The sequence below is a fragment of the Rhinatrema bivittatum genome, chromosome 8 (assembly GCF_901001135.1).
Source record: "Rhinatrema bivittatum chromosome 8, aRhiBiv1.1, whole genome shotgun sequence".
In the NCBI taxonomy this organism is placed as follows: domain Eukaryota; kingdom Metazoa; phylum Chordata; class Amphibia; order Gymnophiona; family Rhinatrematidae; genus Rhinatrema; species Rhinatrema bivittatum.
This window is the reverse complement of record NC_042622.1, coordinates 34,714,073-34,740,797: the sequence shown is the minus strand read 5'-3', so window position 1 is coordinate 34,740,797 and position 26,725 is coordinate 34,714,073. Positions and strand designations below refer to the sequence as shown.

At 43.7% G+C, this 26,725-nt stretch overlaps 1 protein-coding gene across 1 annotated transcript in view; it reads left to right on the top strand.

Annotated features, from left to right (window-relative positions):
• Nucleotides 1-26,725, top strand: part of EYA2 (EYA transcriptional coactivator and phosphatase 2) — a 330,347-nt gene that overhangs the window by 267,840 nt on the left and 35,782 nt on the right. Inside the window, exon 10 of the mRNA XM_029613002.1 lies at nucleotides 22,803-22,892. Within this exon, the coding sequence (XP_029468862.1) occupies nucleotides 22,803-22,892 (90 nt within the window). The remainder of the gene's footprint in view (nucleotides 1-22,802; nucleotides 22,893-26,725) is intronic.

Sequence of the window (26,725 nt, the reverse complement as noted above, 5' to 3'; positions counted from 1 at the left end):
ATGAGCCTTGGGGAACTCCATGAGTTATGCTGATGGGGGAGGATTCTTTATTGCTTATTATGTCCTTATAATATCTATTGTTAAGGTAGGATTCTACCTGAACAATAGATACCAGCCCAGCGGTGGGCAGTTCCTGAGATACTTTGTCAGTGAGACGGTTTAGGAGAATGGAGTGATTAATGGTATCGAATGCAGATGAGATATCAAGTAGTGCAAGTATATACGATTGGCCTTTATTCCCTTGAGGACCGATTCCGTGAATGAAATTAGGAGGGTTTCCGCATTTAGGAATTTACAGAAATCAAATTGGGAGGGGAAAAGAAAATTGTGTTTGTCGAGAGACTCAGTGAGTTGGGTGTTGACTAATCTTTCCATATGTTTTGCAATAAATGGCAGGCTTGAAATAGGTCGGAAGTTAGACGGGTCCCCAGGGTCAAGATTGGGTCTCTTCAGTATGGGTTTAAGGATGGCTTGTTTCAGTGCTTTAGGGACTATTCCAAGAGAGAGGGAGCAGTTGACTATTTCGGCCAGAGGTTTGGCAATTATATTTGGTATAGTAAGAAGTGTTTTTGTCGGGATGGTGTCAGATGGGTGTGAAGATTGAATCCCTCCTAAAGAAAATGAAACAATTTCGAGGGAGGGTGTGTGTTCGAAGGAGTCGAGGGCGGCTCTCGGGTTATAGGGGGTGGTGTAAGAGAATGGGGTGGTAGTGTTGAATCGTGACAGGAGCTTGGAGATTTTTTCCTGGAAGAAGATTGCAATTTCGTCACATTTTGTTTGGGCATCGTTATCTGGGATGGTGAGAGGGGAAGTTTTAGTCAGGTCTGAAACGTATGAGAAGAGAGCCTTAGCATCATATTGAAAATTGTGGACTTTGAGGGCGTAGAAATCTCTTTTAGTTTGGAGGATAGTTGTCCTGTAGTTGTGCAGGGATGATTTATAGGCAGTTAACATGGTGGGGGAGGGGTCTTTGCGCCATTTCTTTTCTTTATTTCTTAGCTCTTGTTTTTGGTTTTTTTAGATCTGGAGAATACCAGGGTTTTTTGGTGTTGTGGGCAGGATTTAGTTCTTTAACCATTAAAGGGCATATTTGTTGTCAACGATATTGTTGGTGATATTAAACCAAGAGGTAAGGGCCAAATCGGTGTTAGAGAGGTCTAGTTTGTGTATGTTGTTAATGAAGTGGGAGCTAAGGTCTTCAATGGTGCAAGGTTTTCTAAAGTGAAACGTAGTCTTGAGTGTGGGCGAGGGGTTTGATTTTTCTTTTAAGGCGAGATTGGTTTTGATAAGTGAGTGGTCTGACCAGGGAACAGGAGCACAGGTGGGGAAGTCTGCATAGGAGATAAGAGAATTTATAAAGATTAAATCAAGGGTGTGGCCTGCTTTCTGGGTGGGGCTAGCTGATTTATTTAAATCCCATGGAATTAATGGAAGATAGGAAGGCTTCGCAGTTAGGGGATAAAGGAACCATGTCAACATGGAGGTTGAAGTCCTCCAGTATAATAGCTGGGATGTCATTGTTTATGTTTCTATTATAAATTCTATGAGGGGGGGAGGCGTTGTTGTCTAGTAGACCTGGGGGGGTGTAGACTAGGCAAACTTGTAATTGAGCGTATTTGAAGAAGCCAATTTCAAATTTAGGAGAGGTCTTGATGGTCTGAAGGATTAGTTTTAGTTCTTTTTTGGCAGCTAGTAGGAGACATCCGCCTCTTTTTTTTTTTGTGTCTGGGTAGAGAGATGATATCGTAAAGTTGTGTAGGGAGTTGACTGATGAGAACTATATCAGTTAGTTTAAACCAAGTTTCCGTTATAGCACAAATATCTGGTTGCTTGTCTAGTAGAAGGTCATTGAGGAAAGGTATTTTTTTGACTAGTGATTGTGAGTTAATGAGGGAGAGGGCAGAGAGGCCGAGGAATTGAGTGAGAGGGGAGATCATGATTGGCACTAGTGATCTTGTGTTGGGAGGATGGATGGTTGGAGTTTGTTTTTTGAGGTGCTGGCAACAGAATTTGTGGTGGTGGTGTTTGAGGGTGGGAATAGGATAGAATAGCATGTCTGAAGGTGGGAGAGGAGAAGATAGTAGTAGGAGGTACTCGTAGGTGTTTTGCCAGTGAGAGAGGGGGAGGGTATAGTGGAGGGAAGCAGGAAAAAGTCTGAATAGAGTTTCTAGTAGGGGGAGAGGAGGGAAGGGATGGCGGAGGAAGATATTATAGTAGTGAATTGGGTTGAGAGAGAGGTAGATAAATAGTGTGTCAGGGCAAATTATTACAGGGGGGGAGGAGGATGGGGAGCCAATGAGGTGAGGATGGAGGGGTAGCTAAAACTTGTTGGAGCTGTATCATGAATCGCTGGGTGGAAAAGACAGGAACGGTAGGGTGGATCAGCTTGCTGGTAGGGTTATATGTAGATAGGGGAGAGCACAAGGGGGAAGCACGAAGAGGTGCACTAAGGGGCAGGCTCCTTGGTTGCGCTCCTTCGGCGCTCAGCTCCGGAGGTAGGGAGCTAGCTTTAAAGGGCAAGGCCGTCACTTCCAATATTGTCACAGCCGTGCCAGGCCTCCGATTGGCCGAGGGGCACGGTCTGGGTCAAACTTCGTGAAGCTGGGTAGGCCTCGCAGTCGATCGGAGGAAGGTTGATTGCCGGTGAGATGGTGAGGGCCCGGCGCTATCTTAGAAAATGGCGCAGGCCATCCATTGCACCTTCCATGTGACAGGGGCTGACCAATGGCACTGGTAGCCTGTCACATGGTAAGGGCAAAGGGCTACTGGCGCCATTTTGTTTACTGGCAGCCAATGGCCCGAGAGCAGGAGATTGCTCCCGGGAGCCCCGCTGGACCACCAGGGACTTCAGGCAAGTTTTGGGGGGGGGGGGTTGTAAATAACTAAATTTGAAGGGTTGGGGTGGGTTTGTTTGTGTTTCTTTTTTTTAAATAAATTTTCCCCTCCCCCCGCGCTAACCCGAACAATGAATTTTCCCTGAAGTTCAGGGAAAATCTGTCTCTGGATTCGGCTCCTCTGACCCATGCCAAATTGGACTATTTCTTTGAAATTTTCCAATTCGGCAAAAACGATTGCACATCACTAGTTTATTATGGTTGTGAATATCAGAGATATTACACTGTTTACTGTTTTCAGGGCACTTGCAGGGATAGGGTCCAGTGGGTGGTTGGCAGGCCTCATTTTAGTGATGATTTGGTTTATTTTAAATGTCGATACTGGTCGAATGAGTTCCATTTCACTTGAGCAGATTTTTCTTCAGACTATTGTTGATGAGCTGGTGGAGAACTGTATTTTTAGATATGGGTATGGAATAGTGCTGCCACTAATCCAGGTACATTAGAACTTGTCCAGGTAAGTGCTGCTTTCAAGATGTAGCAGAAGAAACTGGAATTTACCGGATAAGTAGTGCACAACTGCTATGCTTGCACATTTTTACATTTAATTTTAAAAATAAAAGCGTGGAGATTTTATCTGCGTAACTTACATAGATTTACCCTATAATTCGGCCTTTCCGCCTATTACTGAGAGTGTTTAACATGCGCACGGCAATGAAATTACCAGTTGCACCCATCAGTCTACCAGTTCACCCAGTTCATCTGCAGATCATCCAGACCCTCCTGGCTCTTCAGCCTCAACTTCCCCAATTCCACCTAGACCCCACCCCCAGCAGTATTTCATTTTTAAGATGTTTACGATCACTTACTCCAAATATAGAGCAGGTGTAAAATATATGTGAGCGAGCACTCAACTGGCAAGACAAATTGGGAATAGATCTCAATTCCCAATATTATGCCAAATGTTTCAAATTAATTAAGCAACTCACTAGCAATATGGATTTCAGAAAAACCCAATATCAATGTTTATTACCCTATTATATTCCACGAGAAATAAGCACATGCCCTTCAATCTGTGCAGGAAATGTTATAATGCAACAGCACCCTTGGCCACCAGTTTTGGTCCTGCCCTAAAGTCCAGAATTTTTGGCGATGAGTTGTGGGACTTATTATCTCCCTTACTGGGACGCAGATACCTCTTGACAGAAGGCTGTTCCTTTTTGATGATCTGTGAGGTGTATCTTTCCATAGCAGGTATATCCTCTTATGGTGCAGGAAAATACTTTTGCTAGCAAAAAAAAAGGCCATACTGCAGAGGTGGCTAGTACCTGAGCCTCCTCCGATAACCCAGTTAACGGACAGAAGACAATGTGTGATGGTAAATGGAACTCTCTCTGAAGAGAGAGCGGTGTTAAGCGGTGTACCGCAGGGATCGGTGTTGGGACTGGTCCTGTTCAATATCTTTGTGAATGACATTGCAGACGGGATAGAAGGTAAGGTTTGTCTTTTTGCGGATGACACTAAGATCTGCAACAGAGTGGACACGCCGGAAGGAGTGGAGAGAATGAGACAGGATCTAAGGAAGCTGGAAGAGTGGTCGAAGATATGGCAGCTGAGATTCAATGCCAAGAAGTGCAGAGTCATGCATTTGGGGAATGGAAATCCGAATGAACTGTATTCGATGGGGAGAGAAAGCCTGATGTGCACGGAGCAGGAAAGAGACCTTGGGGTGATGGTGTCTAATGATCTGAAGTCGGCGAAACAATGTGACAAGGCGATAGCAAAAGCCAGAAGAATGCTGGGCTGCATAGAGAGAGGAATATCGAGTAAGAAAAGGGAAGTGATTATCCCCTTGTACAGGTCCTTGGTGAGGCCTCACCAGGAGTACTATGTTCAGTTCTGGAGACCGTATCTCCAAAGAGACAGAGACAAGATGGAGGCGGTCCAGAGAAGAGCGACCAAAAAGGTGGAAGGTCTTCATCAAATGACTTATGAGGAGAGATTGAAGAATCTAAATATGTATACCGTGGAGGAAAGGAGGAGCAGAGGTGATATGATACAGACTTTCAGATACTTGAAAGGTTTTAATGATCCAAAGACAACAACAAACCTTTTCAGTCGGAAAAAAATCAACAGAACCAGAGGTCACGATTTGAAGCTCCAGGGAGGAAGACTCAGAACCAATGTCAGGAAGTATTTCTTCACGGAGAGGGTGGTGGATGCCTGGAATGCCCTTCCGGAGGAAGTGGTGAAGACCAGAACTGTGAAGGACTTCAAAGGGGCGTGGGATAAACACTGTGGATCCATAAAGTCTAGAGGATGCAAATGAAGAGTGGGTGGCTTTCGGGTATGACAGCTACTGTCTGGAGATAATACCCTTATTCAATATACATACACATGGTTAATGCAACTCCAACATTGCTCTAAGCTTCAACGGCAAGAGGAAATGTGGAAAAAAGGATTGCATTCACAAAAAGCGGGGAGTAGCTTGCTTGTTACGGCGGTTACTACCCCAAACCAAATAAGCCTGATACTTCACTTTCAATGCATATCCAGCATAGCTCTCTGCTTCAACGGCAGGGGGAATGAAGAAAAGTGGATCTATATACAGACAACCAAGAAGGACTGAATTACATAGGGTAAACAAATAAGCATGGGTGTAGCTTGCTTATTGCGGCGGTTACTACCCTAACTAATTAAGCTAGATATTTCACTTAGATGCGGTTCAAACACTGCTCTCTGCATTAATGGTGGGGGGTAGAAGGGAAATAGAACCAAAAGGTTACTAAAAACCAAGAGAAACAGATAAGTATGAGAAAAAAAAATGCAAAGCTTGCTGGGCAGACTGGATGGGCCGTTTGGTCTTCTTCTGCCGTCATTTCTATGTTTCTATAAATGATGTCTAGCATTTTTTATTGTGGAAAAATGTATAGTAAAATACGATGTAAGACAAAACCTGCTTTTCTACAAATCCGGAATGTATACTTGCAATCATTATCTCCCAGAGCTGGTAGTATGATTGTGATTGACTTTTCATCTGACTAATAGGTTGAAAATGCTGTCTGTGTACTGCCTTAATGGAACCTAATGCTGGAATCTTGAAGGATGACCCTAATTGGGGGAGGTCAGGGGTGGGATTGGGAGAGGAAGCAGGAGAAGTTTAGGTTTTTCAAGAGTTATTACATTGTCTTGTAATAACTTAGCAATGGATAAGAACTCGCTCTCGCTGAGAGTTTGTATGTTTATTAAAACGAAGTGAAAAGATTTAAACGAAAGGGAAAGATGTAAACATAAAATAGCAATCCACTCGCCTAAATCTTGGCCCTGCCCCTTTTTTTGCATGTGCAGATATACTTGTGTTTCCTTACTTACATGTGCACTTTGGGGTTTATAAAATAACATTTTATAAACCATGTTTATGAACCATGTTTTTAGCCGTTGCTACACTAAAAAGTATCATATTTTTTGCTTACGGTGATACCACATCCCCAGTTCAGTTGATCCAAGTTATTCTTCCTTGTTCAATGTAATCGCATTCTTACATGCCTGTTAATGTTACAATGTAAACCGATCTGATTTGTATCTTTGCTACATGAACATCGGTATATAAAAATGCTAAATAAATAAATGCAACTATGTGTCATTTTACACACGTGTGAGCTGATTTCTAAAGGGTAGATTTTAATAGCCTGGTGCGAGCAAATACCGGGAGGTATATGCATGGCCGGGCCGTGCATGTTCTGAGCGCATTTTCGCAACGGCCCGGCTACGCACATATCTCCCGATTCGCACGGGGGCAGGCCAGGGACAGGGTCTGGGCAGGGGCCAGCCAGGACATTAGGCCCTGTCCCGGGGAAGCGTGCACTGGAAGCAAGCCAGCACTCGGAACTTCACCTAGAAGATGAAGTAAATTGTAAAACAAAAAAAAATTGTAATGGAGGGGTTAGATGTCCTTAATTGGAGCGGACTGGGAGGGAACTGGAAACAGACCGATTGCATCACCACGCGTAATTTTTTTTAAAATCACCCCCCCCTTGCTCGCGAGTCACATGCGCATGCCAATATAAAATCGGGCGTGCATGTGCGCAAGGGTATCGTATTTTATAACATACACGTGGCAATGCACGCATGTTATAATATCGGTGCATCTTTGAAAATCTACCTTAAAGTGAACATTCACCTTTAAATGAACTAAAACCCGACATTAAAACCTCTCAAAAATGAAATAAAAAACAAAGCAAAATTTTGGGGACAGCACTCTCCTTGTAGCCACTTATAGCTCTTAAATGTATGAGCCTAGTGAAATGAGGATCCTAAATATAAGCACTCAGCCCTAGTAAATTTTCAAAAGGTTCAGTTTAGAAGCCTAACTCCCAAACAGGCCATTGCAGAAAAGCACATTCAGCCGAAAGCACATTTCTGCCTGCACTTCAATACGCATCATCTGTGCGCAAAACATACTGCCGATGTGGCAAGCTATGCATTTGTAAACAGAACCACCGCTTAGCACCCTTGCATAGAAATCACATGCAAATGAGGGCATTAAGCAATATTCCTCCCCATGCAGAGAGACTCCATCTGGCCAGCGCAATATTTTTAGCACTGGAAACCTAACTGCGGGACAGAGCTGGAGTTAAGTTTCCAATGCTATTGTGCTGGCACTTAAAACCCCCTAAACAATGGGAAAAAATGTTTTTTAAAAAGTTTTAAGATGTCCAAGGGTAAGTATTTATTAGACTAAGTAGCGGTCACCCACGCCAGAGAGCTGGATAAGTACTAACTTATCTGCCTTTCTGGCCGTAGCTATCCAGTATTTATCTGGCTAAGTGGCAGCAGCTGCTGTCACTTATGGGCTGTCAGGAATTCTCCCCCCACTTCCTGAGTTAAAATGTGCATTGGACCTGTGCCAAAAGCATATTTTACTCTAAACCTGCTTTTTTTTTTTTTTTTTTAACTCCTGCTGCATTTGCATTTGATTAGCTTACTGTATCGGGAGTGGAAAAAAAAACCAAATAATAATCCGGGCATTAAATATATGTGCTGAAAAGCAAGCAGCGCACAGCTTCTTAAAGCCCAGATTACTGCATCGGCCCGATAGTTAGGCTCCTAATCCCTTTGAAACTTGATCTCATGGGGGGGTTTCGTGCCCTGTTGTGCTTTAAGCACATAGATGAAATTGTAAATAAACAAAATCTTTAACATAGTACATCTTGGTAAAACACAGCAAATTTATTTATAAAACACTTCCAAATGCAAAATATATCACAAAGCCCTCCTCATAAAGCCATGTAACAATGTAAGACAGAGAGAAACTGTGTCCCGCTGTTATGTGTGCGCTAAGGCATGCTCTCTGCCTGCGTGGTAAGGAGCGTGTAGATTTTTGGGGTTCAGCAACATTTTCTAATGTTATCCCTGGGGCACTGGAAATGATGGACCCTTGGTCTGACCCAGTATGGCATATCTTAGGTTCTTATGTAATGAAGCATTTTAAAGTGAAGCTCTTTCTTTTTCCTTTCCAATATATTTTTCTGGCTATTTACCCACTGGTTAAGTTTTGAAAATAATCTGAAAATGCTACTCTGACAAACCTCATCAACCACAAACCAGGAAGAAAGCCTCAGGAGCCAATGGCCTCTGTCTTAGTTTGAATTGATGGAAAAACAGTTGAGAAAGGTAGAATTGTCATCAATTGTATGACAGCTTTTGTAAAAAAAAAAAAAAAACAACCCCCCCCCACCCTAAAACCGTGTACTGTACAGTAATTCAAAAGTATGTGGAGCAGTAGTTGATGTAGTCATACTATAGCATGTATGAGTAGTACAGCGCTACAAGTTCAAGGATCCTTGTCAGAAACAAACCAAAAAGTCCAATAAAGGTGTAGTCCTCCGACCCAGACCCTGTTTCGCCACAAGGGCTGCGTCGCGAGGGTCAGATACCCAACAATATACTAATTGCACAGCATCAGGAAAAGTGTCCTATAGTGACAATTTTGCAGCACACACGAAGGAAATGCCTAGACTGCAAAAGTAGTGTTGATTGCAAACTGTCCGGGTAGTAGCGTCTCTAACCGCAAAGAGCAGATCGTAAAATGTGAACACGATTGCAGCTGCATAGAGAGCGCATCAAGCTAGGTAGAGAGAACATGGTACAAATCTACTCTTTCACCTTTCATCCCTCCAAATCACATTAAATCTTCACTGATGGTAACTGTGCTGTTCGTACGTATGACTTTGCATGTAAGATTGCCCCCCTTTACAGTGGTATAAAAAGTTAAGAAATGTGAGCTTCCTCAGAGGCCCCTCCCCCTCCCGCGATAAAAACATTTTCGGCCGGTAACACACAGCTAACGCAGGCACAGCGCACAGGAAAACGGTGTAGTTATTTCCGGCGCTAAAACCTGCGTTGCTGTGCATTACTCTATCGCACCCGACGCTGACTGACCCTCATTTCCATTTACTCCGCCCAAACTCCTCCCACTTGAATACAAATGAAAAATTAGCCTACACAATTTGCGGTGCGGTATTTATCGCGTGCGTTGCGGCGTTATTGCGGGCGTTAGGGCCCTAATGCGATTTGATAAATGACCCTCTCAGTGCAGTGAAAGCCCCGTCATCCAGAATGCATGGGGAATGGCCCATGCCAGGTAATCACATATGCAGGTTATCTGACAATCCCCTGCTTCCTGCCCCAGGCACCTGCCTGCAGGGGACAGGAAGGGATGGGGATAATGCTGAGGTGGTCAGAGCAGATAGACGCTCCTCTGCTTCCTAATCCAATTCCTCCTCTCAGGCCATTTTCCAGGAGGAAAGGGGTGATGCAGAGGACAGAAACGCTACTGTGTGTTCCCTAACGTTGACTTGCAGTCTGTTTAAACATTCTTGGCAACGGCAGAAAAGAAAAGGAAATCCACACTGTTAGATGCCAGTGACAGGGGCATCCAGTAGCCCACACACACACACACACACACACACACACACACACGACGACCACCACACACCAGCCCACAAATAGGCAGCAGCCATTGCATCGCTTTGAAATATTAATGACTGCAGATTTATTAATTACAGAACAAATACAGGTAAGAACATAAGTTGCTATGCTGGGTCAGATCAAGGGTCCATCAAGCCCAGCATCCTGTTTCCAAAGGTGGCCAATCCAGGTTAGAGGTACTGCGCAAGTGCCTGAACATTCAGGCCGATACTGTAAAGAGCGCTCAGCTGAGTGCACTGTTTTCCTCACAATTGGGTGCGCATTTTTTACGTCCACCCACTACCCCTTATACAGTAAAGGGGTTTAGCGTGTCAAAAAAGCGTGTCCAACCCCTCCCCTCACTGAAACTAATAGCGCTCATCACATGCAAATGCATGTTGATGAGGCTATTAGTTATTCACCTGAGATACTGAAAAAAAATATGTGCGGCCAATCCGCACATTTTACGCTCAGAAATTAACGCCTGCCCAAAAAAGTGTACAGAAAAGCAGAAAATACTGCTTTTCTGTACACCCTCTGACTTAATATCCTAGTGATATCCATACTACTAATATCCTAGTGATATTAAGTCGGAGGAAGCAAAAATGTTAAAAAAAAAAAAAAAAAAAATCGTCTGTATTCTGAATCCGCTGGCAGCCACTTCTCCTGGGTTTCCACTTCTAAGTAGGCACTAGGGACGTGCTATTGTCCCTAACGCCTCCTTTTTAGCAATACCGCTCATTTAAATACAGGATCACATGCCCAGGAGAAGTGGCTGGGGGCACGTTAGGAGAGCAAGCCCTCCACACTGAGCACCCATTTCCTGCAGACCTTACAGAATCGGTCTGATTAAGTAGATCCCATGCTACTAATGCCAGTAATAGCAGTGGCTATTCTCTAAGTCAGCTTGATTAACAGCAGGTAATGGACTTCTCCTCCAAGAACTTATCCAAACCTTTTTTAAACCCAATTACACTAAGGGGGTACATTTTAAAAGACAATGCGTGAGTGTACTTTTGTTCGCGCATCAGGCACAAACAAAAGTACGCTGATTTTATAAGATACGCGCATAGCCGCGCGTATCTTATAAAATCTGGGGTCGGCGCACGCAAGGGGGTGCACATTTGTGCAACTTTCGCGCACCGACTCCTACGCGAGCTGACCGATCCCTCCGAGGCCACTTTCCTTCCAACCCCCAGGCCCTATCTAGACTCCCCCCTACCTTTATCCGAAAAGTTACTACTGCCTCTGGGCAGTAGTAACTTACACACGCCAGCGCGTCAGGCCCTGACACAGGCCGCTGTGTCGGGGCACTCGGCCACGTCCTCGGACTGCCCACATGCCCCCGATCCAACACCACGCCCCCTGGCCACGCCCCCGACTGCCCCTTTTTTGCAAGCCCCGGGACTTACGCTCGTCCCGGGGCTTGCGCTCCGCCAAGCCTATGCAAAATAGGCTCGGCGCACGCAGGGGGGTTTTAAAAGGGTTACGTGCGTACCTTATGCGTGTAACCCTTTTAAAAACCGGCCCTAACTGCACTAACCACATCCTCTGGCAACAAATTCCAGAGTTTAATTGTGCATTGAGTGAAAAAGAACTTTCTCTGATTAGTCTTAAATGTGCCACACGCTAACTTTATGGAATGCCCCCTAGTCCTTCTAGTATTCGAAAGTGTAAATAACTGATTCATATTTACCCGTTCTAGACCTCTCATGATTTTATAAATCTCTATCATAATCTCCCCTCAGCCCTTTCCTCATAAGGGAGCCATTCCATCCCCTTTATCATTTTGGTTGCCCTTCTCTGTACCTTCTCCATCGCCACTATATCTTTTTTGAGATGCAGCGACCAGAATTGTACACAGTACTCAAAGTGCAGTCTCACCATGGAGCGATATAGAGGCATTATGACATTTTCCGTTTTATTCACCATTCCCTTCGAATAATTCCTAACATTCTGTTTGCTTTTTTGACTGCCGCAGCACACTGAACCGACGATTTTAATGTGTTATCCACTATGACGCCTAGATCTCTTTCTTGGGTTGTAGCACCTAATATGGAACCCAACATTGTGTAATTATAGCATGGGTTATTTTTCCCTATATGCATCACCTTTCACTTGTCCACATTAAATTTCATCTGCCATTTGGATGCCCAATCTTCCAGCCTTGCAAGGGCCTCCTGCAATTTATCACAATCCCCTTGTGATTTACTACTTTTAATAATTTTGTATCATCTGCAAATTTGATTATCTCACTCATATTCCTTTCCAGATCATTTATATATTGAAAAGCACATGTCCATGAGGCACTCCAGTGTTACCCTTATCCACTGAGAAAATTGGCCATTTAATCCTACTCTCTTTTCCTGTCTTTTAACCAGTTTGTAATCCATGAAAAGGACATTCTTCATATCCCATGACTTTTAAGTTTTCTTAGAAGCCTCTCATGAGGGACTTTGTCAAACGCCTTCTGAAAATCCAAGTACACTACGTCTACTGGTTCACCTTTATCCACATGTTTGTTAACCCCTTCAAATAAATGAAGCATATTTGTTAGGCAAGACTTCCCTTGGGTAAATCCATATTGACTATGTTCCATTAAACCATGTCTTTCTATATGCTCTACGCTTTTGATCTTGAGAATAGTTCCCACTATTTTTTCCGGCACTTAAGTCAGGCTCACTGGTCTATAGTTACCCGGATCGCCCCTGGAGCCCTTTTTAAATATTGGGGTTACACTGCCCACCCTCCAGTCTTCAAGTACAATGGATAATTTTAATGATGGGTTACAAATTTTAACTAATAGATCTGGGGTGCATATTATCCGGTCCAGGTGATTTGCTACTCTTTAGTTTGTCAATCTGGCCTACTTCATCTTCCAGGTTCACAGAGATTTGGTTCAGTTCATCTGACTCATCTTTGAAACTATCTCTGGAACCAGGGACCAGGTGCTGAATCTCATCCTTCTAACAGCCCCCCCACCACTCCCCCCCCCCCTTGTTTCCTGGTTGAGGGGATCCTGCATCAGCCCATGCTCCAGGAGCTGTTCCCAGGGCAGTTGAGGAGATTGCTCAGGCTGTGCTACAACCCCTGTTTCCAAGTCCTGCCATATATTGCAAGGCCTTGCACTGAGCCGCATGCTACTCTGGCTTGGGGAAACGAAAATCCAAAAGGGGGAAGGGATGCACTCCTCTTCCCTTTACTCTCCTTGACAGACCCTCCGGCCACATCAGGTGACCGGCAAATCACATTCTCCCCCTGAGACCAGCCGCCTGATGACGTCATCACGCGGTTGCTCAGGAAGCTGGGACAGGACATGGAAGGAGCCACACAGCCATCCTGTGGGGTGGGGGGGGGGGGGGGAAGAGGGTCAAGGAGACTGTAGCCATTATTGCAGCATCTCCACCCCCCTTAAAAGAAGCACAGACCCAGCCAGGGAGTCGCCACACTTCCCCTATGCGACCGGGAGAACGGGGAAGTGACGGCCATATTGAGAATGGGGGGCAGGGGGAAGGAGCTGGCTGCCCATCACAATTGGCACCCATGCACCACAAGTGTGATAATCGTCATTTTAATTGAGCTTTCTGGTTGGGGCAGTGGAGGGTGACAAACTGGGAGGTTCGGTCTGTACCTGAGACAATGGGAGGGATGAAGTTACTTGAAGTGTCAGTGGGGATTTGAACTCTGGCTGCTCTGGTTCTGAGCCTGCTCTAATCATTAGGCTGCTACTTCATCGCCAGACATCCCCCCTGACAGATATTCAGCCACTTGGATGAATGAAAACGATCATGTTTCATTGCTTACATTCTGTACAGTCAGCACTGGAGAATTAGCAAGGTTTATTTGGGGCATTAAAATGACAACACCTAGCTTGAATTCCGTTTCCTCACAGATCATTAGGGAGCCGGCCAGACATTTATGCCTTGGCTTGCATACATTATCAGTGCTGGGGTCCATATTCAAAACCTGTTTAGACGGATAATTCAAAAGTTGACCGACTAAATAGCAAATGTGCCTATCTTCCTAAATTATAGATGGACAAGTAGTTATTCAGCTAGGATTTAGCTGGATTAAGAAAGAGGCGTTTCGGGGGCGTTCCAGAGAGGTCTGAGATATCCGGCTAACTTAGCCGAAGGATATATGTGGCTAAGTTATCCGGCCTTGTGTGGTGAGATAGCTTGCTGCTCACGCAGGTATCTTTAAAAGGTATCAGTATTAAAAAGAAACAGAAATGAAAGGGGGTGTGGCTCCCTTCCTTATTGGTAAATTTCCCTGTCTCGCCCAGCACGCCTCAAACACATTAGGCTGTTTCTTTCCCCCCATCCCGTTTCCCTGTTTTCACCGTTAACATTTATATTGCGCCCCCCGCCCCCCCCCCCCGGACTTTGGAACACCCCTCCACAGCGTCAAACTATTTGGTTAGGCGCCTCCCACCCGTTCGGACTCCCCGTCCCATCCCCTCCAGGAGTGAGGACTTCACTCACCTGCTCCCGGCGGCTCCAGCGTTGCACCTGATAGGGGAGTTGGGGGGAGGTGGGGATGTGAGTCCATGGGGTGGGCCTAAAAAATAGTTTGACACCACGGAGGGGTGCTAGAAATGTTAACAGTGAAAATGGGGAAAGGCGGTGCGGGGGAAGAAACGGCCCGATAATGTATTTGAGGAGCGCCTGGCGAGACAGGGTAATTTACCGCTAAGGATGGCACCTGCGGGCTCTTCCATTTCTTTCTTTCTTGTTTGAATACTGATACAGCGCTACTTACCCGGATAAGCTATCCGGCCGCACAAGGCCCGATAACCTTAAAACTTAACCGGCTACATTCAAACTTAGGCCCGATAGCCTTAAAACTTAACCGGCTACATTCAAACTTAGCCAGTTAGTTTTTAAAGTTAGCCGCTTACATGTAGCGAGATAACTTTAAACAAGTATATTCAGCGGGACATTAGCCAGATAACTTGTCCCCTAAACAGCCTTCTGAATATCGGCCTCGCTATTCCTACCAAGGTAATTCTCCACTGGACTCAATGGAGGACTTGGCTGCTGGGGAGTTGTTGGAGTGGGTGGTCTACCAGCAATAGTTTGATTTTTTGGAAGAAGCAGGTGTTCTCTCTAAATTCCAGCCTGCATCATGCAGGCTGGAATTTATTAAATGGGATTAGATTGTAGGGATGTGCATCGGGTGCTCGATCATTTGCGCTTTTGGGTTTCTGTGGCCGTGGGAAAATCTAGTTTTCCCGTGGATTGGCATTTTCTTGCCCGGAGGCAGGTGCAACTTTGAAAATAAAGGTAGGGGGTGATTTAGGTAGGGCTGGGGGGGGCGGAAGGAAAGTTCCTTCCAAGGCTGCTCCGATTTTCGGGGCGGCCTTGGAGCTTGGCGCACGCAAGGTGCACAAGTGTGCACCCCCTTGCACGCACCGACCCCGGATTTTATAACATGTGCGCGGCTGCGTGCATGTTATAAAATCAAGCGTACCTACTAAAATCTGGCCCTAAGCGCTCAAATCCCAATCCACCAAGTCTCTATATATTTTTTGAAAGTATTTTTTCAAAGCAAGTAGAGGCTACTTGCCGTGTGCGTATACTAATTTTTATGCGCATAAAATTTTGAAAATTCACCCCAAAGTGTTTTTAATTGGTTTGATTTTTGTTTGTTATAGTTTTATTATACTCAATCTTGTGCTGTTAGTTGTAAAAGCAGATAATCAAGTGCAAACAAATAAATACACTTTAGTCCCCACTGTTATATCTGTGGACCCTTGGGCCAAGGCAGGATTGACCCTGCCTGCAGGGAGGAGCCCTGCAGGTTCCCACCGTCAGCAGGCGGACCCAGGCAACGTAGGGATTGGGTTGAGCCTTTGGGTGCCAAGGCCAGCAAGACAGGTGGGGGGGTCTCTGCTGTTGACAGGTGTGGAGGTCTGTAGTAGCTACGGTCGTAGGCAAGCAGCGGCCAGGCAAATCCGAGGTCCAGGCAATGGTCAAAGGCGGGCAGCAGTCAGGTGTATCTGAGATCCAGGTATCCGTCCAAGAGAGGAGAGGAGGGATGAGAAGGCAGGGCAGGCAGGCAAGGAGAAGATCAAGCAGGCAACGTGGATGGAACAGACTGGCGTGAAGACAGAAGACAAACCAAAGAAAGCTGGAAAAGGACTGAAGACAAGCTGGATGAAGACTGGAGCACTGGGAAGCACCTTGAATACTGTGTACAGTTCTGGTCACCGCATCTCAAAAAAGATATAATTGTGATGGAGAAGGTACAGAGAAGGGCTACCAAAATGATAAAGGGGATGGAACAGCTTCCCTATGAGGAAAGACTAAAGAGGTTAGGGCTTTTCAGCTTGGAGAAGAGACGGCTGAGGGGGGATATGATGGAGGTCTTTAAGATCATGAGAGGTCTTGAACGGGTAAATGTGAATCGGTTATTTACACTTTCAGATACTAGAAAGACTAGGGGGCACTCCATGAAGTTAGCATGGGGCACATTTAAAACTAATCGGAGAAAGTTCTTCTTCACTCAACGCACAATTAAACTCTGGAATTTGTTGCCAGAGGATGTGGTTAGTGCAGTTAGTATAGCGGTGTTTAAAAAAGGATTGGATAAGTTCTTGGAGAAGTCCATTACCTGCTATTAATTAAGTTGACTTAGAAAATAGCCACTGCTATTACTAGCAACGGTAACATGGAATAGACTTAGTTTTTGGGTACTTGCCAGGTTCTTATGGCCTGGATTGGCCACTGTTGGAGACAGGATGCTGGGCTTGATGGACCCTTGGTCTGATCCAGTATGGCATGTTCTTATGTTAGAAAGTAGTTAGACCTGTTGCTGAGACAATGAGAGAAGAAGAGAATGAGCCCTTTATAGGGTTCAGCGTGTGATGACATCCGCAGGCGCCGCAGAACGTTTCCTGCCGCAGCCCCTTTATATGAAGAGAGGTTGGGCGCATGCCTAAAGAGGAGCGCAGCAGAATGGGGGTAGCGGCGTCCTGACGCATGAGAAGCTGATGGTTTCTTGCCATGTCAGAGCGCTGCATATCGAGCTAACAGCGACGGTCCAGCTAGAAAAATGAGTGCGGTGCGGACTACCAAACATAACACCCACTTGAAAATCATGTTTCATTTTCTGTTTCATCGCAATATACATGATCCTCATTATCCTTTTTAGGGTATGCGGAGTTACTATCCTAATGTTGCCAACATCTGGAATTGGATGGAAGAAGTCCATCTTGATGTCAACTTGAATTAAGGTTAAGAAGCAAAAGATGCTTGCCTGTGCTTCAATTACCACACTACCTCATTTAAGTATACTCAGAAGCACTTACGCAGCCCAACCCCCTAGGAATTAATGGGGGGAAATACAGGAAAACCGAGAAATATTTTACTTCTAGTGGAATAAATACTGTCATGGAAGGAGGTTAGAGAGTTTGATTTAAGAGTTGGAAAAGGCTTGCATGCGTGCAAAAATTAATAAAATGAAAATTCAATCTCTCACCTCCTTTCCACACTATGCGGTGAATTTTCAAACGTTTCTGTGCATAAAAATGAACAGATATGCATGTAAGTAGCCTCCACTCTGTATTTTGTAAATATTGAAAATCCCGGGCCTATTTTCACTATCACGTGCACATATAAACATGTGAAAGAAGGGGCAGGGTGGGGGTCAACACCCGCATGAGTTGCTATTTTAAAAGATACTTATTTGTGTAAATTTGCCAACTTCTGTAATTGTACATCTAAACTATCTGGCGTAAGTGATATTAAATGCATTTATTATGTAGTGCGGAAAGGGTGGGAGGTCTGGCCAAACCTGGGGAACTTCGGGCTGAAGAAAAGGGGCGGGGGGGGGGGGGTCTCGATGACCTGGAGGAAGACTGGGCGAACTGGTGGACTAAATGGCAAACTGAGCCATTTCCTTGACGTGCGCATGTTCTAAAATAAGCCGACTTGCGAGAGTAAGTCCTACTTTACTTTCGCGTGCAAAATATAGCACATTTATATTTTTAAAATAGGTAGGTAAAGTAAACACGTTCAATGCATTGATAATAAGTGGTTTCAGTCATCGCATGTATTTGATACATGTATTTTATAATGCACGCGAGTTATAAAATACTATGGTAAAACCATGCGCGGCCATATAATGGCATATATGCCTCTCTGGGGGTAATTTTTAAAACTCTGCGTGTATGGCTAAAGTAAGTGCTAAAAACCTATTTTGAAAATCAGGGCAGGCTTACTGGTGTAATGTTGATTTTCAGAAGTATGCCTATAAATGTACGTGCACACAGTGGGGTAGATTTTTCAAGGTGCGCGCGCACTTCCCAGCGCCCACACCAGGACAAGCCGATTTCATAACATGCGCACGTTATAGAATCCAGGGGCCGCGTGCACAAGCGCGCCAGAGCGCGCAAGGGGGGGAAAGACTTCCGCAATTTTCACCCGGCAACGCTTCCCAGCCTTCCCCAGTTCCCTCCCAGTCCAGCGCGCGCAAATGGCCGCCGTACCAGCCGCCTCCAGCCCTGCCCCCTCCCCATCCCTTTCCCTGGTCCCGGCACTTATTCGTGTACCGGAGGTTACGCGTGTGGCCGGGCCCGTTTGAAAATTGGCCCGGCGTGTTTAAGGCCCGGCCGCGCGCGTTAAACCCGGGATTTACGCGCGCCTGGTTTTTAAAATCCACCCGATTGCACACATTGCTATAGAGCAGTTGTAAATTCCCATGCGTAATGTTGATTTTTAGACAAACATATGAGACATGTATGTTAGAAATCAGGAGCTGGTTGGCTAAGAGTGGTTTGTTACATAAGACCAAGCTATTGTGGGTTGGCAAGCAGTCTCTCATTGATGATTGTCTCTTCTGGCTGAGAACATTATTCTGCCTGTACCATCTGAGGTTACGAATTTTGCGGTCATTGTAGATTCTAGGTTTACTATGAAGCCACACATACGTCAAATAGCAAAATTAGCCTTTTATACATTAAACTTCTTTAGGCCATTCAGATTTCTCTTCCCTTTTGATATGTTTAGAACTGTGTTACAGTGGTTAGTTATGGACCCCTTGAACTGTTGTAGCAGCCTGTGGGTGGGTCTCCCCAGTAATTGCAATTAGTACAACATGCAGCTGCATGATTGTAAGATTTCATGAGCACATTACCCCCTGTGTTATTGCAGCTGTACTGGTTGCCGGTCAAGTACAGATCACAATTTAAATGATTTGTTGTTCTTCCCGAATTGCTGTGTCCGGATTATGTTTGCACAGTGGCTGATAAATTGAAATGGTATGAAGCTGGGCGTCTGTTGCGAGCCGTCGGTGCACAATTGTTGTCGATGCCATCTAAATGTGACTGTAAGCATCAATTGACATATATGGAGTTTTGGCTTCCTTTTCCCCTACCATCGGGAGTACATCACCAGGTGAACTTCTGCAGCAGAGGGATATGAAAAGGTTTTGGAAATTTGTGAAGGCTTCGCTTTCTAAATGATTATTATTTTATTTTTTGTTGTGGTTATTGCTAGTGTGTTCTGTTTGTTTCAATTATTGTTTTTGTGGTTTTTATTTTTTATAAATTATGTATTTCTGCTTTTGTAATCTGCGGAATATAAATCCTTTATAAATAATTTCCTTGCCCCAACTGCACCCTCCAGAATGCTTTTTTTTTAATGCACATAAAAATACCCATGTAAGTAAATATTTTTATTCATGCAATCTACCCAGGCAATTTTCAAATTTCCATTTCCATGCATAAAACCTATTGAAAATTCAGCCCTGTGTTTTGTACTCATTGCCTTGTTCGCCTCGCGTTGAGGAGGAGCAATCCTTTCACATATAATGTGTGCCTGCTTGTTATGAATCTGAAGGGGGATTTTTCCCCTCCACTCCATCCTTACTGAGGTAGAATGCCTTGACAGGTAAAAACTGATTTAGCGGAGAAGCACAGGATACGGGACTAGGGTAGAGGACGTTCATCGCCTTTCAGAACCCAGTCCATGACCTGCAACACTGGGAAGTACATTACATACTAAACATATATACACACTCCACCCCCACAACCCTAAAGAAGAGTCTGCATCTAAGGAGACGTGTGTTTATTCAAATGTATTGTTTTTCCTTGCAAATAAATATTTTCTATGCCTGTACACCATACGGAAGTGCTCAGAAGTGCTGTGAATGGCAGAACAAAATGCAGGAAGTCATGACAGTCATGTGACTGTGGCAGCACTCTGGCCTGCAGTTAGGCTGGAGTAAATATATCCAGGTCTGTGGGCTATCACCTTTTGATTAAATGGTCCATATCTATTTGGGGCAGCATGGAAAGCACTAATGCAGCATTTTTGTTTGGTGACCACACCTCCTATGTGCTTCATTGATTTTTTTTTTCCAAGCTATGACAAGCATTTTGTCTTTTGCTGATTGTCTCATAAATACCTGTTTTCACAATTATGGTTATTCTCCAAAACTCAACTGTCTCCTACTGTTTGCTCTCCAGAAGCCAAAAATCAAGAACAATATGGTTACGGTGAAGAATAAAAAGAATAAACATTTGTTTTATGAGTTTCTATTTGTTACCGGGGAGAATAAAAATTAGTGTTTAGTTTAGGAGTTCTTTGAGCAAATATTTTGTTGCTAAATTTTCATAAAATATGCCTTAATCTGGTGTAGCACACTGGGCTGTACACTTGAAACAGCTGTTTACAAAACCAAAAGATGCTCACCTGTTTAACACAGACTAATGTTATCTGACAAGGAGCCCGATTCCACCAAAATTTCTGTCATATATTGGCAATTAATTTGAATAACAAAGACACTAGCACTCAAGACCAAGTATTCTGCATCTTCCTGAATATTATCTGTTCCTTATGTGAGAAGCGATATAACTTGCCAGATTAAATAGCGAGACAGTATGATGATCAGGCCAAGCTGGTTTACGTGATTGAATATTTTATTACATTTTTCTAGAGGTTAATAGAAAAGGTGAGTATTTCATAGATATTTTTATGTCTTTGTGTCTACTTTTCTCACTTTTTTTGGGAAATATGCTCAGACATGAAAGATATACTGTATTATCTGTGTATATATATATGTATATATATATAATTCTTTGCAGTCATTGTGACTCATCCATATGGCCAAAACCACAGCCATTCTTCTCTAATTAGAGAGAATTACTCCAAGAATGCGTAATAATTAGGTTAGTGTTCTGTACACCCTACATGTCAACAGATTCTGCCACAGAGGTTGATTGAAATTGTCAGCCTTTAGTAAAATGCACTCCATCATCTTCCTAAACTAATTCGTTTCTGACTTCATTGTGTGGGAACGAAGCTCCTCAGAATGCTGCAGAAAATTAAGAGTGAAGTCCACATAAGTCTGCAGTCTTGGCCTGATTTGTACCTTCACTATGAGAAAACCACCCACGTACATTGAGAAAACGCAAGGTCAACATCACTGTTCTTGGATGATCATTGACAAAGGGAAGTAAAGTAGGCAAAGAATTATCTGTTAATAGTCAAGGAAAATGCAATTAAGTTAATTTGTTATTTTACAAAAAAAAAAAAAAGACTGGTTTTCAAAAATTCTCAGATCTATTTTCATCAAATTCTCGGCTGGGCATTAAATGGAACTCCCAATGAGCTTGGCTACTTGCTTTTTGGTGTGAGTGTTTATGGCTGTGTGTCTAGTAGGTCTGTTGCCAGAAGCATCTCTCGTTATCTGTTTCAACAGAGAACCGGAAAAATGGCAGAGAACCAGCCTATATGCTCTGTTAAAGAACTGCAGATTTCTGTATAAATCTGAAACTCTGTGTAAAGCAAGTGCCTATAGATTACCTGAAAAACTCTGCACCTTTTTAGCTATATGAGCTGTAAATTTCATTTTAACATAAATGTTTTGTTTTTGGTTGGCTAGGATGCTGCAGAAAATAGCTAATTAGATCAACAAACTGCAGCTCAGCATTGAAATTCAATATTGCCCACATAACATGGGCTTTATAGTGGTAATTTCAGCAGTCTATATAGGACAAATAGGTGGAATGTGTATGCAAGTCAAAGTCCAATTTGAACTTGATAAATTTCAGCCTGGATCGAGTTCAACAGAATTTTTGGGGTTTTTTTTTCCCCAAATCCATTGGGGAAATACATTAGCTTTCTTATCAGCAGATTAGGGAATAATGTGAATGAGATTTGAAGAGTATGGTTTTCATTTTTTCATAAAGGTCTGTTAAATCAATTTGATGGACGTTCCAAAATCTTCCAGGTTTGTGAAATTGTTCAAAGCTGTTATTGAAGATCTCCAGAAATGTCTTGTTGTTCTATTTATGCACTAACTGAAGGGAGCTATGCTAAGAATTATTGCTGACTCAGGACCAGAAGTAAAGATTAGTAAATAGGAAGGGTATTTAATTTTAGACAGCGCCTTTCTTAAAAATGTGGGTTTGAAAATTAGAGACGAGCAAGTTGTAAACCTTAGAGATGGATGCAGGCAAGAACAGGTAGAGAACACTGATTTACTTTAAGGTCCAAGAATATCTGAAGCCAAACTAAACATTCATTAATCAACATGGCTCCTTCCAGAGGATAAAATGGCAGTTCTGCATTTTTCACTGCAGCTTTCTCAGAAGTTTTAAATTGAGTTTTTTTTTTTTAATTGCTTGGAAGCTATGAGATAAAAAGCTGCAGTTTGGCTTGATCTTGGGGGATTGTCATTGATGGGGTGAGAGTCAGCATCCAGGATAAAGTCTGCTCAAAGAAGAAATATGGCAGCAAAGAGAGAGAGAGAGTTGTACAACGTAGGGAGATGACGTGATGGTTGAGTAGATCCTGACCTGCAGAGGTGAATTGCTAGGTTTCAGAGCTTGGTGATACAATGAAGATAGAGAGTAGGCACGTAGTGGGTTGTGGTGTATGCAGCACGATTATTGTGCAGCTCCAAGCGAATTAGACTTTGACGTGCAACAGGACAAGTTTTCCGTGGAAGATTAAAGCTCCTTCATGCAGCGGCCGTTTGTATTTCCAACAGGATACCACTACGTCAGTGAGGGTGGGGCTGATGATGGAAGAGATGATCTTCAACCTTGCAGACACACATCTGTTCTTTAATGACCTGGAGGTATGTAAGTGCTTATTTTAGTTAAGATTTTGCCACTTAATCATCTGCATCTGGTTTTGGGAACCCTAGGATTTTTTTTTTTTTTTGGCCCTGCAAAATTTGTTTGTTGCATACAAGAAGTCTTTAGAAGTGACCAGTGATGGTTTATTGAAAACATCCCATCCCAAACATGTCTTGCTTATTTCCCTGCTTTCTCAATACCTTTTGTATGTAAAATACTATTTGTGCTAACTGGTAATTGTACTAATCTAATAAAGATAACCATAGTGTCTTCCTTTTTAAATTTGTGCTTTAATTTAGTAAGTTAAATTAGCAGATATCCTCAGGGTATAATATTATGACTAATGGTCTACAGGGGAAAGTTTAAGATCTTCATTTCCCCCTGAAAACTAGATACCTTGCTATAACATTGAACTGTAATGCATACACGAAACAATAACAGGATGTGCAGTTAAATGGGGTATATCACATGTTCAAGTTATTTTGTAAGGTGCATAACCAAAAGCCTTTAAACACCCAACTAAGAATGTATATGTTTGTAAACTACTTCTCTTTTTTGCTGCTTTTGTTTATACAGGGACTCATAATAATTTCTGTAAATATAGGTCACGTCAACCTGAAGTGATCTGAAGGCTTTTTAAAGTTATTCCTGGGCAGCCTGGCGCTGCACAATAATAACTTACAAAATCAGCTGAAATACTGCTATTTTGAGAAGCTTGCCATACCAGAAGACAGCCACTCCTCAGGGCTTGACCAATGGTCAGTCTCAGCCACAGCTGGTTCCGTCCTGAAGCAATGCGTGTCAGACTCCCATCCTGTCAGTGCCAGAGGAAATCGGGAAACCCTATGCTGTATGCTAGATCCTACAGTGATTTTTTTTTAAATTGGCATTGGGCTGCACCCAACATAGCATTTCTCTCTCAGGTGTCCCCCTTTCTAAGATATCAATTTTCTGATGTTTTTTGAAGCCATTATTATGCAGCATGTGACTGAAACTTTAAAATAAAGCCTCCTAACTAAGGAGCCTATTTATTAAAAGACGCATGTTGTACATTAAGGCACATTGGAGTACATTTTCAAAGAAGTAATGTGCTTTAATATATCTTAGCAATTTTCAAAAGCCCATTTTTGCATGTAAAATCTTTTGATAATTCAGTGAATGGGTGGAATATACTCAGCAAAATACATTAGCCATCTACCCTAAATTTTTGGAAAGAAACACCTCAATAAAAAGTGTCCTTTTAAATAAAATATCCATTTTAACCTGCTGAAAATGGCTCCATCTGGCTCCTTGCTTGGTTTATTACAGGTACAGGGCAGCATGGTGGCACCTGATGGAACAGAAGTAGAAAGCAAACATATTGGGTCTTGAAACTGTTCCAAAGTGGAGTTTCCTGTGCTAAATTCCAATGATGCATTAATTGCAAATTCTGCTTCGATTGTAAGCTGTTCAAATGTCTCTGTTCATTCAAATTTACTGTAATCCACCTTCAGACCAATTTTGGGAAAAAGTGAAATATCAAATATCCGTAGATAATTCAATAAATAGCCTTCAGTAAATGTCTGTTTCCTCCTAGAATTCTCTGCACTGCAGATTTCTTTACTCCTAGGGTACAGTTTGTCAACTCAACTCAAGCTTCTGCTAGAACTGATCAAGACTCAAGTGGCAATAGCACCAGCGAGCCAAAACACATTTTGAGGTTTATGAAATAGTGAGACGTGTACGCCCACCTACTGGTATGACCTGTTAGAAAGGCTCCTTATGCCTTTTTCTGCATATCCATAAATACAGGCCTCTAATAGGGTCACTACCCCAACATGCCTGAAGAAAAGGTTGATCATGCCAAGTAAGAGCTGACTGATCTCCTCCTCGACCAAAATATCGCACATGCGCCCAGCACCACACTGCTCTCCAAGATGCCCTGGGTCATGCTGGCGCTAGCTAAAATTGGGAAGTGCTTGCTCCATAGGAGCTCGGTTGAAACTTGTAATTTTTCCCTACCCAAGGACACTGTCAACGTTTTGATCAATCTGAGCTTATGTTTAAGCCAGGAGGGAGCAAAAGGGGGGGGGGGGGGCTTGAACAATCCTGCAGGGGGGCACAATGGCTGCTCAATCAGGGAAGACGAAAAATGCTACACTGTCAACTCAGGAGGGAGGGAACGAGCTGGCAGAATGAGGTGACGACATTGTAAGCCTGCCGCAGCTTAGCCATGCCATCTCTTCCGGTGGGCCGGGGGGAGGATCTGCTTCTGCTGTGGCAGGCCTGAGCGGGGATCCGCTTACTCGGGGGTAGAGTGGGAGCAGACCCCGCGCTGCACCACAACCCAGACCTCAGTCCGAGAGGAGTTCCTGCCGCCGCCTGGACCCTAGCCAGGGAGAGAGGTCACAGCCGGTGACTGCCCTGAGGGAATGAGAAGATGGAGGGGAGAGAGGGAGGAGGTGGGGAAGGGATAATAAAGGCAAAAAGTGTAAAAAATTAAAATAAAAAAAATTAAATAAGCAAATCTAAACATGAGAAAATAAAAAAAAAAGATGAGCAAACTAAGAAAAATATAAAAACAGGACAAAGTAGTGAAAACAGTAAAAAAGCAAAAAAAAAAAAAAAAAGTTGCAGTGGGTGGGATGGAGTATTTCTGAGCCTGTAGAAATTGTTGGCTGTCACCTACGTTTCTTGGAACATTTTCCAGTGCTTACCATTGTGGTGTGTGGCCTGTGTGTCTGGATGTGGTGTCGCGTGGGTCTGGTACGCTTTGGTCTGTATGTGTGTCGTCTGCCTGTATTTGTCTGTCTCGTGGGTTGTGTCTCGTGGGTATGGCGTGTCTGTGTCTCGCTGTTTAGGTGTGGCATGTCTGTGTCTCTCTGCCTGCCTGGGTGTTGGGTTCTGTCTCTCTGTGGGGTGTCTGAGTATGGGGTAACTGTTTCTATTTCGCACTCTGTCTGCCTGGGTATGAAGTATCTATTTCTCTGTGTCTGGGTGTGGAGTGCCCGTGTGTGTGTGTGAGAGAGAGAGAGAGCTTACTTCTTTCAAACACTTGATGAGAAACAAAATGGGGTCTTTGAGCCACTGCCTGGCAGTGTGGCTGCCCGGTGAATGCCCTTCATGTGTGTGTGTGTGTGTGTACACACTCTCTAGTAACCCATCTTGGGGGGCCCTAGCCAGTTGCATGAATGGAAGGGGAGGTCATGGCTCAAAAGCTTTGCTCACCCCTGATTTAAGTCACAGTGGCTTTCGAGACAAAGATTTATTTTGTCATTTTTCTTCTCCAACTATAAACTGTCATTGTTGAAGGATAAAAATAGCACAAGCGCACCCTTGGCTTGGTTATTCTACTACTACCACTACTACTTAACAAGCATACAAAAAGACAGTCCCTGTTCAATAGAGCTTACAATCTGACAAGACAAGCATACAGGACAAGAGGCTTGGGATATTTCATAAAGCAAGACAAAGAAAAGAAAGTTAGTTAACAAGACTAAAAGATTTTAAAGCGGTTTCAAAAAGGTGAATCTTTAGATGGGATTTAAACACGGCGAGAGAGGGGGCATGAGGCACCAGTTCAGGAAGACTATTCCGAGCACACGGCCGGCGCAGCCAGGGGGAAAGCACAGAGTCTGGAATTGGCAGTGGAGTAGAAAGGCACGGATAGGAGGGACGTATCCGACGAGCGGGGTGCACGACGAGGGGGTGAGGTGGCAAAGAGATGGCGAGAGTTGGATGTAAGATGGACGTTGTAGACTTGTTTGCCAAATGGTTAGTTATAGGCACTGCAGTTCATCAGGGTATAGCTGGGGGCCTGCTCAACACTTGGCATCCACATTTTATGTGTTGT